Raw genomic sequence first — 14360 nt, 5'->3', positions numbered from 1 at the left:
AGCCACAAAATTATTGAAGTATCCCTGTGTGAGCAATTTGGTGTATCTCACCTTGAATCTTAACTACACTTGGACTACAATAATTTTGATAAGATATATAAATCCTATGTACATATCAACTCAGCTACCCAGGTATTTTTAAAGTCAATACTAGGACATGGGAGTTGATATCCCACCTTAATTTTGCCTTACTGTAGCCTATATTTAACAATCATTTCGGGCTCTTGAGTGAATAGCACACTCAAAATTATTTCAGTAGGGAAGAGGAGATGCATATGATTTATGAATACAGTTGAATAAAATGTATATTTCCCAATGAGTGTAATTAGACAAAATTCCTGGGAACAAAACCTGTGTTCATTGTATTTGGAGAGAGAAGCTCCCCCCTCCCCAGTTTCTTTTCTAAAAATGAGTGTGTTCTATATCCTTAATGCAGAAGAGGCTGGGAAATCTGGGGAAATGGCAAGGAATATGTCTGCTTGCTTTCACTTAGAGTGTCAATGATTTCTTACGTTCTCAAAGTCGGGCCTGCTTCTTGTGAAATGGTAAAAGCTAAACAAGTCTCTGTTCCTTAAAATTCAGTTAACTTATAGCTTCATTTGCCTCAAAACATTAGACATTAAAAATTAATTCAATTACTGCATTTTTAATTTTGGTATATACACACCAACACATATACCATATTGTGGGGTGTGTCATTTTTATATGGATTTTTATATGGAATAATTTTATGAGCTAAACCAAGTTAAATCATTTTTGTTTTTACTCCAACAGCCTTCGGATGTGTAAAGGGCAATAGTAAAACAAGTAATGAAGAAATAGATATGTATATTATATAATAATATTTCTGTTTTCCCACACCCACATTTCTTTTTTTCCCCAGAAAAGAAGGCCAAAAAAAAGGTTTAAATCTTTAGCCAAAAATTAATTATTCAAGTCCTCTGGCCTTGATTTGCCACTGAACTCAGGAACATATTTGCTAAGTCTTGTCTTAGGTGTAGGATGCCTTAAAATTAGTCAAAATGTAATTTGCACAAAAGGCAAAAACGTTCTTACTCAAAATGGCTATAAACAAAGCAACCACTTTCATATTCTTTAGCTTTCAAAGGAGATGTGCAAACAGGAACCTAGAGTGCATGCATAGCTAGCATGTTTATTAACTGCCTGTCAACCTTGTCGCAGAGAGCACCCCAGTGTTCCAGCCTCAGGGGCAAACCCAAGCCCCAGGTCAGACGTGGAGCAGACCTACACTAAGTCACACGTATGTGCACACAGCCAGTTAGTGCCCTTCCTCCCACCAACACATGTTCCAGAGATCCCTCACTTGGGTCGCCCGGTGCATGCAGAACCCCACATAGCTCAGCATTCACAGGAAGAAATTCCTTGTGCTTCTTCTGGCCCTTACCACGCCTTTAGATCAAAGCTCTTTGTGTGTCTGCTTTGTTTTCTTAAGTTGAACTTGAAAGTCTTGGCGGTCAGGAACTATGTCTGAGTCGGCGTATACCCCATAGCAGGCTGCATATTGTTGGTGCTTACTAATGTGTTTGCATGGATGCAAAGACACAGAATGAAGGACTCAGAAGGAAGAAAGAATAGACACAGAGGTCATGACAAGCCTCTGACGTTTGCTGTAGACCTTCTGGCTTCTCTCACAGACACGAATGCACCTGCTGATGGACACAGGCCTGGAACTCACTGAGCAGCTCAGGATAGGAGGCTGCGGGTTGGGGAATGACTGGAGTGGGGAACACAGGGGAACTTAGTGAAAACATCCAGGAGCTAATGAACTTGGGTGTGGGCACAGACTCTCGGATGGTCCAGCCTCAGTCACCCCTTCCCCTCTCCCACCATGACACTAGATGCCCAGACCACAGGGCCATTTCTAAGGGGAGGGTGGTCTTGCCTCTGGATGGGCCTGACCTATAGGCCAGTGCACTCTCCATCAAAGTGTCTATGGCCTCACTCTCCCCAGACTGCGGTGGGGCCTGGTGAGACCCTCGTCCCTTTCCTGAGGAATGCTAGGCAGCACTGTCGGAGCTACGGCTGTGAGTTCCCCGGGAAGGCAGGGCCTGAAGGGCACCGTCAGCTCTCGGCGGCATCCGTCACTCTGGTCCCAGGAATGGCAGCTCCAAGGGCAGGACTCTGGCTCCGGCTGCCCCTCGGAGCTCTCCCAAGGCGGCAGCTGCTCAGCCATCTGTGATGTTGAACAACTCCCGCATGAGGGGGCTAGCGAAGGGGTGTATGTCCTGGATGCGCAGCAGCCTCTGGGTGTGCTGGGCGTTGATGCTGCGAAGCTCGGTGAGCACGGCCATGATCTTCAGGAACAGGAAGCTGCAGGCCGCCAGAGGACAAGTTGGGGGTGCGGTCCACCCTCACCCCATCCCCCAACCCTGGGACTGTGTTGAAGTCGCACAAGTTTGGCCGTATTACTCTTAGAACATCTCCGGCAAGCCAAGAGACAAGGCTCGGTTGAATTCCTTAAGCTTCTCTTCGTCTGCGGGTGAGAAGGGCAGAGCAGCCTTGGGGGGACTGAGGCGCGGACTTGCACCCCTCGCTTGCCCCTCATACCCTGGGCTGGAGTCCTTGGGCACAGACACCTCCATGGGAAAATCCAGGCATTGCTGGAGCCGGGTACAGAGGACGGTCTCGGGGGCGGGGTGGACTCCCTGCCCTGGCGGATGGCCGAGGGCCAGGACCAAGCAGAGACGTTGTGGAGGCAGGGACTACAGGCTGCCTGGCGGACCCTTCCTGGGTCCAACCTGGGATCCAGTGTCTGCCTGATGCCTCCTGGCTCCACACAGGGGAGGACCCCGCAAATCAAGACATGGCCCAGAGGCTGAGCTCACAATAAAGTCGAAGTGGGCCAAGGAAGGCCTTGAGGTTTGAAGTTCAGCCGGCATACCCTGTGCGGCCTTCACCCCTCAAGGCCCGGGCCTGTGGGACTGCTGAGAGCCAGTGGAGGGGTGGAAAGCCCTGTTGGGCCGAGCCCTGAGCAGCCTTCCTCCTTTGGCCACGACCAGAACAAACTAAGGAGTTTCCTACCCTGTCTGCTCGTGTTTGCTCCTGCAGGAGATCAGGTAGCACTCAGAGGCATGGGCTCTGGATGTGTCTGCCCGGGGCCACCTCCAGATCCCACCGATCTGGCTGGGGACCCTGAGGCAGTCGCCCTGAGCCTCCAGACCCTGGCGGGGGAGTGGCGGCACCCATCTCGTGGGGCTGTGTTCACGATTAAAGGGGACAATACGTGTAAACTGCTTGGTACCTGGGCAGGCACTTCTCCATGCAAACTGATTTGTTATTACCATCATCGTTGTCACAGTTATCTTTACTACCGCGCTAGTTACTGCGGGCTATTGTCAGAAGAGCCTGTAGGAGCCTCGGGGAGTACCTGGCTGCACCCATCCCTTGCCGACAGGAGTGGAAAAGGGCAGACAGGAGCTGTGCCTCAGGAAGCAACGTCCTTGGCTGGGCTTGGCCTCCGGCCCCCCTCAGCTTTCTCCGTTGTTAGGCTGGAGCTCAGACTGACTGGGCTGGAGGCCTCAGTGGAGGCCCCAGAATAGGGCCCCAAAGCCCTGGGAATCAGAGGCTGCCCTCTCCGAGAGGCCCAGACAGGCGGGGGGCCTAGAGGACGGGGCTGCTGGAGCGACCCCCTCACACCCTCCCTGCTTGCTGCTCACCGGTAGGCAGGCTGGGGCCGATTGCACTCAATGTAGGCCTTCAAGGCGATGGCGAACCTCTCCTGCAGCTGGTCCACCACGCTGCACTGCACTACCCCTGGGCGGTCTGGAGGGGAGGGAAGACGGCATGGTGCCAGCAAGGCCACGGGGCAAAGACAAGATCAGCCCGGCCCAGAGAGGGCCAATTGCCAGCCAACCACCTTCCGGAGCCAGAGGCGCCCAGGCAGGGAACGGAGGGTAGCCCTCCGAGGGTGCGTCAGCCCACCAAGCCAAGGAGAAGCCAGCCGGAGGGCCCCCTCCTGGTCATGCAATGAATGGGGGCAAGGCCACCGACTGGGCCCTTCCCTGGGGAGGGCAGGGGTGGGCCTGCCACCTCCTCCAGCTACAGCTGAGGGGGTGCAAGCAAGCCGGGGGCGGGGGCCGGGGGGGAGGGAGTGGCCAGGCAGGACAGGTGGGGTTCTCACCTGGGGAGAAAAGGGAGATGGCCTGCATCAGCACGTACTCCTCCTGATGCAGCTGCAGCTTCTTCAGCCTGTAGTGGAACTTCAGCATGGGCTCCAGGAGAAGCTGCTGGAAGCCACCTGTAGGTGGGTGTAGGATGGAGGGGCCAACTTCTCAGCCTTCCCTCAAGGGGGTCTTTTTTCCCATTGCCCAGTCTCTGCCCTGCAACCTCAGGACCCGCAGATCCTGGTGTGGCTCCTCTCCTCCCTCCACGCGTGTGTTTCCTTCCCTCCACCGGGGCCGGCAGGCCTCTCGCAGGCACCTGCGGGGTCTTCCAGGCAGTAGGACAGCCGGCCGCACTCCCAGGTTCCCGTCTCTGCATTGAACACCGTGTTGAATCTCAGCTGGCACAGCTCAAAGGTGGCCCCCTTCAGCAGGGAGATCTGGTCCTCGATGGGCAAGTCCCTGGCGGCAAGGACGGGGGGGGGGTGCCAGCTTCCACGCGGGGTGCTACAGGCCAGCCCCCTCCCATATCCAGAAATGGGGCCAGGGCGGGGGGCGGGAGCGGGCTGCAGTGGCTTTCAGATCGCCTCCGATGCCTCCCCTCACAGCAGCCAGGCAGGCTGCTCCTCCCCGCCCCCTCCCTCTAGGCGCCTGTTGCCGCGGGGGTCCGCACTGCCAGTGCAGCATGGCACCCCGTCTCCTCCAACTCCCCACACAGCCTCTGGCCCACGGTGCATGCCTCGGCTCCTCGTCCCCAGCCTCCTACTTTCTGCCTCAATGTCCCCACTTGGGATGACTGCCCCTTTAGCTACCCGTAAGTAAATCCTGCTGGTCCTTCAAGCCACACTGTCTTTGCACCTCCCAGAAGTCCTTCCTCAGGTGCCACTCCCTTGGCAGGAGGTCCACACTGAAGGCATAGCTGCTTCCTGCCGTCCGTTTTGGATTTAATATTTCTACTGCTTCTCTCCAGGCAGCCCAGATGCCGTGAACCCCCTCTCCGGGCACTGAGGACAGGCCTAGCCACAGTGGCTACCTCTGACATTCGTGGTTAGGCTGAGCCCCCTCCCAATCTGAGAGGCCTGACTCCCCACTGAGGGGCATTCCCAGTAGGAGCCCAGAAGGAGGACATTGAGGCTGGCTCTTGAGGGGCCCTCTGCCTGGCTTTGGTCTCCTTGGAAATTCGGTCCCTTGTTTTCTGCACCACCCCCTCTCCATTCAGATCCATAATCGCAGGAAGTTGATCTTATTCTCTCAGGTTTCCCAGCGCCTGGCTCAGGACCTGGCGGGTAGCTGGCTTTGAACTCTGTGCTCCCTGCTTCCAAATCCGGCCCCTCTGATGAACTGCGACCCTGTGCAAGTTCCTTGACCTCGGTGAACCTGTTTTCTACTTGTAGAATGAAGGCGGTGGTAATGCATACCTCTGGAGGCATTGTGCTCACAACTGCGCTCCCAAGAAATGCAAGTAACCTCACACCTTGATGTTACACTCTGGGTCATCGGATGTCAGGGGGAGTCTGCCAAGATCCACACACGTAAGCAGGCCTTCTCTTACTGCCTTGACCTAATTCGCTACCATCTGACCCGTGGCCACCCTCACCCCATTAAATAAGGCCTGCGTGTCACAGGGCAACTGTGGGCTCCTGGACTATAACCTGCCCTCTGTCTACTGATGGAATCAGGGGTTCCTTGTGTGTGTGATTCAGCTGTACCTGTCCAGGCCTGGAAAGGCCAGTGGCCAGACCCAGGAAAAATATACCATGGCCATGTCCATACCAGGCAGACTACGTATCATGGGGCTATGGCTGCCACCACGCCACAGGTCCCGGGGTTCCTGCCAACTCCAGCCGCCCATCGTGGCCCCCACACCCAGGTCTCAGGAGCCCAACCTTTGGTTCTCAGGACCCTTCACAACCTTCTCTTTGAGTCTATTCCTGTCTCTCCCCTTCTCCCTCTGGACTTCTTCCCTGTCCTTCCTACTCCTTCTTTGCTCTGGAACTGTCAACTTGTGATTCCTGCCCTTCCGCGGGAAAACAGGAAAGAGGTTCACTATCTGAATGTCCACCGTGTATGTGCCGGACGTTCCCAAGACGTTTTCTCATCTCATACAACAGCCTTGCAGCTGGGCATCATGGCAGACGCGGAGGCCGGGCACAGATGGCTTCCGTGGCAGGCCCAAGCTAATGAGCCTACAGCCAGGGCTCCACTCCCCAGCAGCACCAGCTGCCCTGACGCGGCAGGGTAGGTAGAGATAGAGGAACGTCTTTTGGCACCAATATCCCCCAGATTTAGGGGAATGCACCCTAGACCCTTTGCACCTGCTGGCCACTGCCCGCTCCTCTCCACACGCATCCAGCCAGCCACTGTGTCCTACCTGAAGTGGGAGATGACTTTGGCAAAGTTGATGATGCCTTTGAACATGTAGGTTGACATGTCGGCCATGTGGGGCAGCAGGGAGAAGATCTCTCTCCCGCAGCTGTCAGCCTGGGGTTTGTAGTTCCAGATGCTGCCGTCTTCTGCCCGCAGCCGCAGAGAGACCTTCAGTGAGCACAGGTCTTCCCTGATCTGGCTCCACTTGGCAGCTTCTTCCCCCACCGGAGTCTGCAGAGATTCCGGAACCTCGCCACCACTGCTGAGCGCTTCTGGAAGCTGAGACAGGAGCCGGGAGGTGGAGAGGGGACAGGAGAGACGGCATGTATTCTCCCAAACAGGTTCCTACACAGGCCACTGCTGCAGCCCGAGCAGATGCACACTAGTGCAGGCATACACACGAGCGCACGCACACGCATGCACACTCAGACACACACGCATGCGCGTGTGCATGCACACACACGTCAGGTGGTGCACTGTCTGGATCTGTGCGTCAACATTCCCTCGCATCTCTGCCTGGTCAGAAATGGGTTTGCTCTCTGCCCAGGGGAACGTAAGGGGTCTCCACCTATGGGTGTGTCCCAAGCATCCCTGACTTAAAAAGGAGGTTGTGGGAGCCACGGATGGAAAGAACAGACTTCCGGGGTCACTGGCTGACAGCTCTCTGAGCGGAACTGGTCACCTGCATGCCTGTGAGCAGAAAGCAGGAAGAGAGCACCGGCGTCAGACGCGGCTATTGTTGCTGAGATGACAAATGTGTCTCTGTTCACAAATGCCAGACCCCCAACAGGTCCTGACCCTGTCCTCACAAAGCCCTGAAGGCCGACCACCCTGGAGTAACTCAGCTTCCAAAACTCTGTTTCTGGCTCAGCTCCACTTGCTACCTGCCATGGAGGGAGAGAGCAGAGATTCTCAAACCTGAGCATGTGTCAGAATCACCCAGGGGTTCTTGTCGAAACACCAACCGCTGGGCCCCACGGTCAGTGTTTCTGATTCAGCAGGTCTAGAGTGATCCGAGAACTGGCATTTCTAATGATTTCCCAGGGCCCCTGCTGCTGTGCGGACTGGGGCCACTCTTTGAGAACCCCTGGGAATGAGACTAGGGTTTTGAGGAGCTAGCATAATGGCTGAGCCAACTCGGGAAATCCTCATACCCGGAAATTCTTGAAATTGGAGAAGGTGGTGTCGAAGGTTCTCGTCTGAGCATCCATCAGCTCTCTGATCATTGTCTGCTGCTCCTCAGTCAGACCCTTGGCTCCCACCAGCTGGGTGCCCATCCGTTCTCTCTTTTTCCTCCTGATCAGAGCCCGCCTCTGCTCCACAGCCGCATCGGACATGATCACTGCAGCGACAGCCGGGAACAGGCTCAAGCACCTGCAGGAGCTTGGCTGCACATGGTGACCCTCCCCAGGCAGCAGGAGGGGACGTGCTGGTGACAAAAAAACCCACCCTGTCCTAGACTGTGGGCTCCCCTGGAGAAACCCTGGGTTAAGGACAGAGAACGAGGTGCAGCTGGTATGCACCCTGTCCTAGACCACGGGCTCCCCTGGAGAAACCCTGGGTTAAGGACAGAGAACGAGGTGCAGCTGGTGTGCACCCTGTCCTAGACCATGGGCTCCCCTGGAGAAACCCTGGGTTAAGGACAGAACGAGGTGCAGCTGGTGTGCACCCTGTCCTAGACCATGGGCTCCCCTGGGGAAACCCTGGGTTAAGGACAGAGAACGAGGTGCAGCTGGTGTGCACCCTGTCCTAGACCATGGGCTCCCCTGGAGAAACCCTGGGTTAAGGACAGAGAACGAGGTGCAGCTGGTGTGCACCCTGTCCTAGACCATGGGCTCCCCTGGAGAAACCCTGGGTTAAGGACAGAGAACGAGGTGCAGCTGGTATGCACCCTGTCCTAGACCATGGGCTCCCCTGGAGAAACCCTGGGTTAAGGACAGAGAACGAGGTGCAGCTGGTATGCACCCTGTCCTAGACCATGGGCTCCCCTGGAGAAACCCTGGGTTAAGGACAGAGAACGAGGTGCAGCTGGTGTGCACCCTGTCCTAGACCATGGGCTCCCCTGGGGAAACCCTGGGTTAAGGACAGAGAACGAGGTGCAGCTGGTGTGCTGCCCGAGGCAGTAGTTTTGTGACAACTTTGTGGCACGGTGGGAAGAGTCAGGCTGCAGAATCAAAAGGTGCTGGTTTTGAGTGACAGCTTTGCCACTCTCTAGCAGTGACCTTGAGCAAGCTCCTTAACCTCTCCAGTTTCCTTAACCTCTTTCAGTTTCCTTCTTCATAATCTGGAGCGACAGTGCTCCCCTCGCGCTGCTGCCACAATGAGGCATGGTGTGCCTAGCTGGCTCCAGGCACATGGTAAGTGGTCAGTCAGCAGCACCTGACAGTGACCTTCTTTGGTGGATTAGACACCAGCCAGACTCCTCAGAGCCCACCCCCGCCAAGGCATCTGGGACCCTAGAGAGCCGGGGCTACTGCTTAGCAAGAAATATCTACTCCAGCCACTTTCTATGTAGCCTGGAGCCTTAGGGTCTTCCTTGGATTTCTGGAACCTGCTTACATGTGCTGAGCAAAGAGGTGGGGGTTGGTACGAGGAACAGCAGGGACAGCCAGGTGAGGGCCTGACTCTGAGCTGGCCTGCAGGAAAGGCCCTCTGTCCACGCGCCCAGGGAACTTGTCCCCTGAAAGAGGCTGCCCACTCTGTGAACCATGGAGACAAATATGCACTGGAAGCTTCCAGCATTTTCCCCATCAGCTTTAATCTCAGAGTGACCTGGGAGCATAAGCGTACACCAGAGATCGACAGGTAGAATGAGAGCATCCTATGTCACCTGTCGCCTGTCTGCAAATGGTTCCTCTGTAGGACACCAGGTTTGGGAGGCTGATGGGCACTAGCTGCTGGAAGGTTGGGGGTCATATCACACCACGTGTCTCTGGCTTCCTTCTCCCCAGTTCACCTCATTCAATTTGGCTAAACCACCTTTAGGACAATTATGACGGCGACATAAAGAATCACGCAGGGACATCTGCGGAGGAAAAGGAGACTGAGATGCCAACCACACCTCCCGGAGCAGAGAATAAAGGTGCACCGGCATCTGTCAAGTCCCTCCGGGATGGGCCCGTGGTTGTGGGGCGGGCAGCTTGCGCGTGTGGCCCACAAGCTCTCCTCCCTGAGTCAGCCTGTTGCACACAGGCCACACGCTGACAGAGGCCCCTGTGCGTGTCTGCACACGTGCGCATACACGTCCCCACGCTTCCTTCCTACTTGAGCCCCGGTACACCTGTCCCAGGCTCACGGTGCGCCTGCGCCCCAGGCCGCGCCCCTGCCCGCCCAGGGCACTTCCCGCTGCTCACTCTCCTTCTTCATGCCGCTCTCCAGGCACTTGCGGAGGCGGCAGGCCTGGCATTGGCGCCGGGTCTTCCGTGTGATTTCGCAGGTGCCCTTCCGGAAGGGACACCTCAGCCGGGTGTTGCGTTTCATGGCTCTCCTGCGAGAAAACAAAGAGCGAAAGTAAGGTTCGGGGAACACCCAGGCTTCCTAGGCCGGGGGTGGGGTGGGGGCTCCAAGCTACACTTGTCCCTGGACCCTGTTGTACTCCACACGACACAGATGTTCATCTCTTGCTGGAACGTGGCCGCCGACGTGGTTGCTTTTGGACCTGCACTAGTCCCACCGAACCCCGTGGGACCGGAGAGCCCCTGAGGCTTCGCCACATCAGCCCCAAAGCGGGGCTTCTTCACTTAGGAGACGCCGAGCTGCCGCAGTGCCTCCCTGGAGGTCCTCCTGTGGGTTTGGCCCCCCAGCTGCTGACTGGCAGCCCAACTTACGGATTGTAGGGTGGGTCCTGGCTCTAGGGTCCATTTCCAGTCACATGTCCAGGCACCAAGAACTCTGCAGAGGGCCAAGTCATGCTGGCTGCCCCGGGACCTCCTGAGGGTCTCAAGTGGGCCCCTAGGTGGGAGCTGCTCTCCGCATACCCGGCCCTCCCTGAGGGCAGACGCCAGCTCCTCACACATTCTTTCTCTGCTTCCCTCCTTTTCTGGCCTGCTTCTTTTCCTCTTGATCTGAGCCCCGCATTGGGCTTTGGTCTTCATTTGGACAATGTGAACCCTTCTGTGCAGGTCTGTCTTCCTGTGAGCTGGTACTTTTCAGTCCTTAATTTTTTGACCTCCCTGTTTGCCTGTTTCTAGGTGAGACTGTTTTGTCCTATTCTTCTTTTATGCCATTCTTTGCTTAACAACCACTCCCTGAAGCTGATTTGAGCACTTGTGTTTTGGCTTTTCAAATTCTTTCCTCTTTTATGAACTGATTTTCCATTTTATTCAAGAGCACATGGAGGAACAAAAGGGGTATCTTAATGGAAGGGGCCCTTTCCCAGGTAAGATAGGAAGATGGAAGATGAAACAATCCTCTGAGATATTCATGGCTCTCCTGAAACAGTAGGAGGCTTTTGAATTGGCCACTGCCCCACATTCTGAACCCAGGAATAGGTCAAGCTGAGGCCCCGAAGCAGTGCCCAGTGGGCCAGTGGCAGAAGCTGTTAGACGTGACCCAGTGTGTTGGGGTGACAGGTGGGTGAAGGCTGGAAGGTAACTCTACCTGAAAAAGCCCTTGCATCCTTCACATGTCATGACATTGAAGTGGTAACCAGTCGCCTTATCCCCGCATACACGGCAGATTTGGGGACCCCCATCTCCCTCATCTGCACTGATGGCTGGCTTCCCAGGAGCTGAATCTGCTTCTTTGTAGGACACAGGGTCAGCATGCTTCCAGCTTTCTCCAGGTCTCACCTCCAGGTTTGCTTCCAGGCCTCTTGGTCTAGAAGTGAAGAAAACCACAGGGAATGAAGGGGCTGGACAGGGATGTGCTGAGACACTCCTCCCTGTGAGCCGTTCACATTCGGTCCGCTGAACCATGGGAGAACTGGGGGTGGGGTTAGACTCGTTATCGGGAGAGATGTCACACTGGCTGTGTGTGTAATAATAGGGCCTTGCAGGAACACATGTGAACAAGAACATGGCAAGAGAAGGTTACGAGGAAGAAATGAGAAGGAAAAAGAAAAGCCTGCCTGGGTGAGCAATTCTTGAATGGACTGAGATTAGCCTATGACCTGGTCAGAGGCCCAGGGGACAGGCCGCTTGTTGGAGATGCTTCTGGGAATGGGGAGACCTAGGGGAGACAGCCTCTCAGGCATGTGGTGGCCCAAGCTCCCAGAGAAAGCTGAAAAGGCTGGGAAGAAAGGGTAACCAAGCAAATGGGGAGAAAGAGAGGAGCCAGGCTCCCAGAGCACTGGAAGATAGTGGCCCACGTCCCAGTCAAGCTGGGGCATAAGTGCGTAATCAAAGAACTGGCAGCCGTTTGGTAGACTTGTGTTTGAGATGCTCGCCCCGGGGAACGTTCACCTTGACAGTATGCCTTGAACTCTATACTTGGAATGAGCACGGAGGATGGTGAGCAGAAATGGGGATCTGTCCTGTTCATGATGCCTCCCGAAAGCCTCTGGGCACTGATTGCCCAGGGCCACCACACCACTGATGATGTTGCCTTTTCTTAACCTCAAATAAAACTTTTAGTAAAATTTCAACACGAAAGTTTCTATTTCCAGCAGCATGAAAGATGAAAGCAAACAGTTTTGCCTGTAAATATGAATTAGAAATTAATCTGTCTGCAACACTGCCCCTCCAGAAAACTGCATATAAAATAGGCTGACTGGGGAACTTGAACTGAGCAGATGTGGGGGGAATCCCCCCTGATTTTTCAAATCATAATCCCAACCTCATGTGGGCTTGCAGACAAAATGCATACTTAGAGTGTTCCCAAAAATCTGAAGCTACGGATTTGGTGTAAAGAGATCTCAAGTGGGCAGTGCTCCCGGACACCCACAGAAGCAGACACACTCCTGCTCTTTAGGGGAACTTTCCACCAAGGCACAAAGAATCACACAAGTAATTTTCAAGAAATATGAGTAAAAAATCACAAATCATGAAGCAAACACCAACATGGCACCATAAGCAAGAGCCAGCAGAAACAACTTAACAGCAGAATTCAACATGCAAAGAATTGTCTGCCAAAGGACAAAGGGGAGGAGATGTTTACTTACACTGTGTCTGACTGATACATTCTCCAACTCTGTAATGAGGAGGTATTAGGATTAATGCCAGAGTCTCACCTCATAGCATTTGTGTAACTTTTACTTTGTTTTGCCTAAGTTTACCGTTAAGTAAACAGATCTGGTACATTCTGTAGTTCATTCTCTCATATCCTTATGAAGCCGCAGTTGGAGAACCCATGACAGCTTTGCTCCGAAGTCAGCTTCCAGCAAACCACACCTTCTGGGATCCACACCCTAGTGCGTCCTCTCGCACGAGGAATCTGGGATGGCCTGTGACCGATAGAATTGTGGAGAACCAACTGTGGGGAAATGACACTGTGTCAGTTGTGGGCCAAAGCCACAAGAAGGCCTGGTAGCTTCTGCTTCTGCTCTTTGGGGGAGCCCTAACCTACCGTGTGAGAAAGTTTAGCTATGCTGCTGGGGTGACCACCCAAAGGGACCATGTAGAGAGGCCATGTCAAGAGGGAAAGCCCTGAGAGGACAAGATGAGAAAGGCCCATATGCGCCAGTGCTCCAGCCCTCCCCACCAAGCCCCAGACAAGTGAGCAAGCCCTCGTGGACGTCCCAGCCCAGGTAAGCATCCAGCTGATGCCATGGAGCAGGACCCCTAGCTGAGCTCTGGCAGCACGGAATCATGGCAGAAAATAAAATGGTGGCTGGTTTAACCCGTAAGTTTTGGGGAGGCTTATTACGTGGCAAGAGATCATGGAAACAGAACTCCGAGAGTTCCGTTAGAGCTGACCTGGGGTGGATGGGGGTGCCATCTGATGCCTGCAGTTCTACCCTACTCCCCCCTTACATCAGTCCTGCCGGCATGGTGCCCTGTGGACAGGAAAATGACAGTGCCTGGGTGACTGGTATGTGCCAGCCACATCTCTTGTACATGTGAATTTAATAAGACTAATTAAACATGCAGTTTTAACTGAATCCATCTGGGCTCGCTCTGATGGTCGCACCTGTTCCTCACCGAGCTTGGTCATCTGAGCATGCTGGAGAACATGCACTGCAGGGAGGACACGTCTGAACTTGGGGAGAAAGGAAGGAAGGAGAGTGGTGAATCCCAGGGTGATAATGGAGGGAAATTCTAAAGGAAACGTGGAGTTAAGTTTCTGCTATGGAAGGAGCCAGGATCCCCAAGTGGGGCTGGGGGAGGACTCCGGGCTGCCCAGGAACCGGGGAAGGACTGCAGAGGCAGCCTTGGAGGATGAGAACTGCATGGCCCCTGGGTGGGCTTTGACCGTGGAGGACAGTGGCTACAGGAGGCTCACACAGACACCCGCGCAGAGCACCTGCATGGTGCTAGCTGAGCAGCTTCAGGCTCCAAAAGGAGGCCAAATGAGGCCCTATCCACAGACCTGGCGCCTGCTGATCAAGGGGGATTGAGCTGTGAGAGGCAGCACACTAGGCGTGAGTGTTTACACGACCTGGATGGTATGGGGTAGATGGCTGATCATGACAAAAGACCAAGAAAATCAGAAAAGTGTGTGAATATTCACGCTCCTCCCCAGCAGAAGGAATGTGTGAAAAGGAGGTGCCGAGAAGAGAGTCTACTTTGGGGAAGAGGGGGGTGGGAAGCCATCCACTAGTGACCCTTGGAGTCAGATATTGAGAGACTGTGTGTGAGAACATCGTGAGCCATGCTGTCGATACATCCAGGCCAGATACCGGGTATAGACTTGGGAAGCAGCTTTGTGTGCAGGGAAGAAGGAAATGCCCAGTAGAAAGCCCATGATGTTGCCTGTTGGGTTGCCAAGTTTAGC

At 54.5% G+C, this 14360-nt stretch overlaps 1 protein-coding gene across 1 annotated transcript; it reads right to left on the bottom strand.

The window, feature by feature from the left end:
• Nucleotides 1–630: 630 nt before the first annotated feature.
• On the bottom strand, nucleotides 631–13416 carry NR1I2 (nuclear receptor subfamily 1 group I member 2). The gene is made up of 10 exons (XM_040621723.1): nucleotides 13400–13416; nucleotides 11891–12037; nucleotides 11088–11306; nucleotides 9842–9975; nucleotides 7643–7830; nucleotides 6493–6767; nucleotides 4441–4583; nucleotides 4142–4258; nucleotides 3678–3783; nucleotides 631–2331 (listed from the first exon to the last, which is right to left on the bottom strand). Exons 1-10 carry the CDS (start codon nucleotides 13414–13416, stop codon nucleotides 2187–2189), a joined length of 1491 nt encoding a protein of 496 aa, XP_040477657.1. The 3' UTR covers nucleotides 631–2186.
• Between the last annotated feature and the right edge of the window lie 944 nt (nucleotides 13417–14360).

This window comes from Ursus maritimus, unplaced genomic scaffold, assembly GCF_017311325.1.
Source record: "Ursus maritimus isolate PB19 unplaced genomic scaffold, ASM1731132v1 scaffold_4, whole genome shotgun sequence".
In the NCBI taxonomy this organism is placed as follows: domain Eukaryota; kingdom Metazoa; phylum Chordata; class Mammalia; order Carnivora; family Ursidae; genus Ursus; species Ursus maritimus.
Note: the sequence above shows the minus strand (reverse complement) of the source record. Positions and strands in the feature narration are given on the sequence as shown.

What these genes read in the sequence shown, in the direction of transcription:
- NR1I2 (XM_040621723.1), bottom strand. An exon ending in CTGCCTGGAAGACCCCGCAG is followed by an intron (nt 4,259 to 4,440) that starts GTGCCTGCGAGA and finishes ACCCACCTACAG; the next exon opens with GTGGCTTCCAGCAGCTTCTC. An exon ending in CATCTCCCTTTTCTCCCCAG is followed by an intron (nt 3,784 to 4,141) that starts GTGAGAACCCCA and finishes CCTCCCCTCCAG; the next exon opens with ACCGCCCAGGGGTAGTGCAG.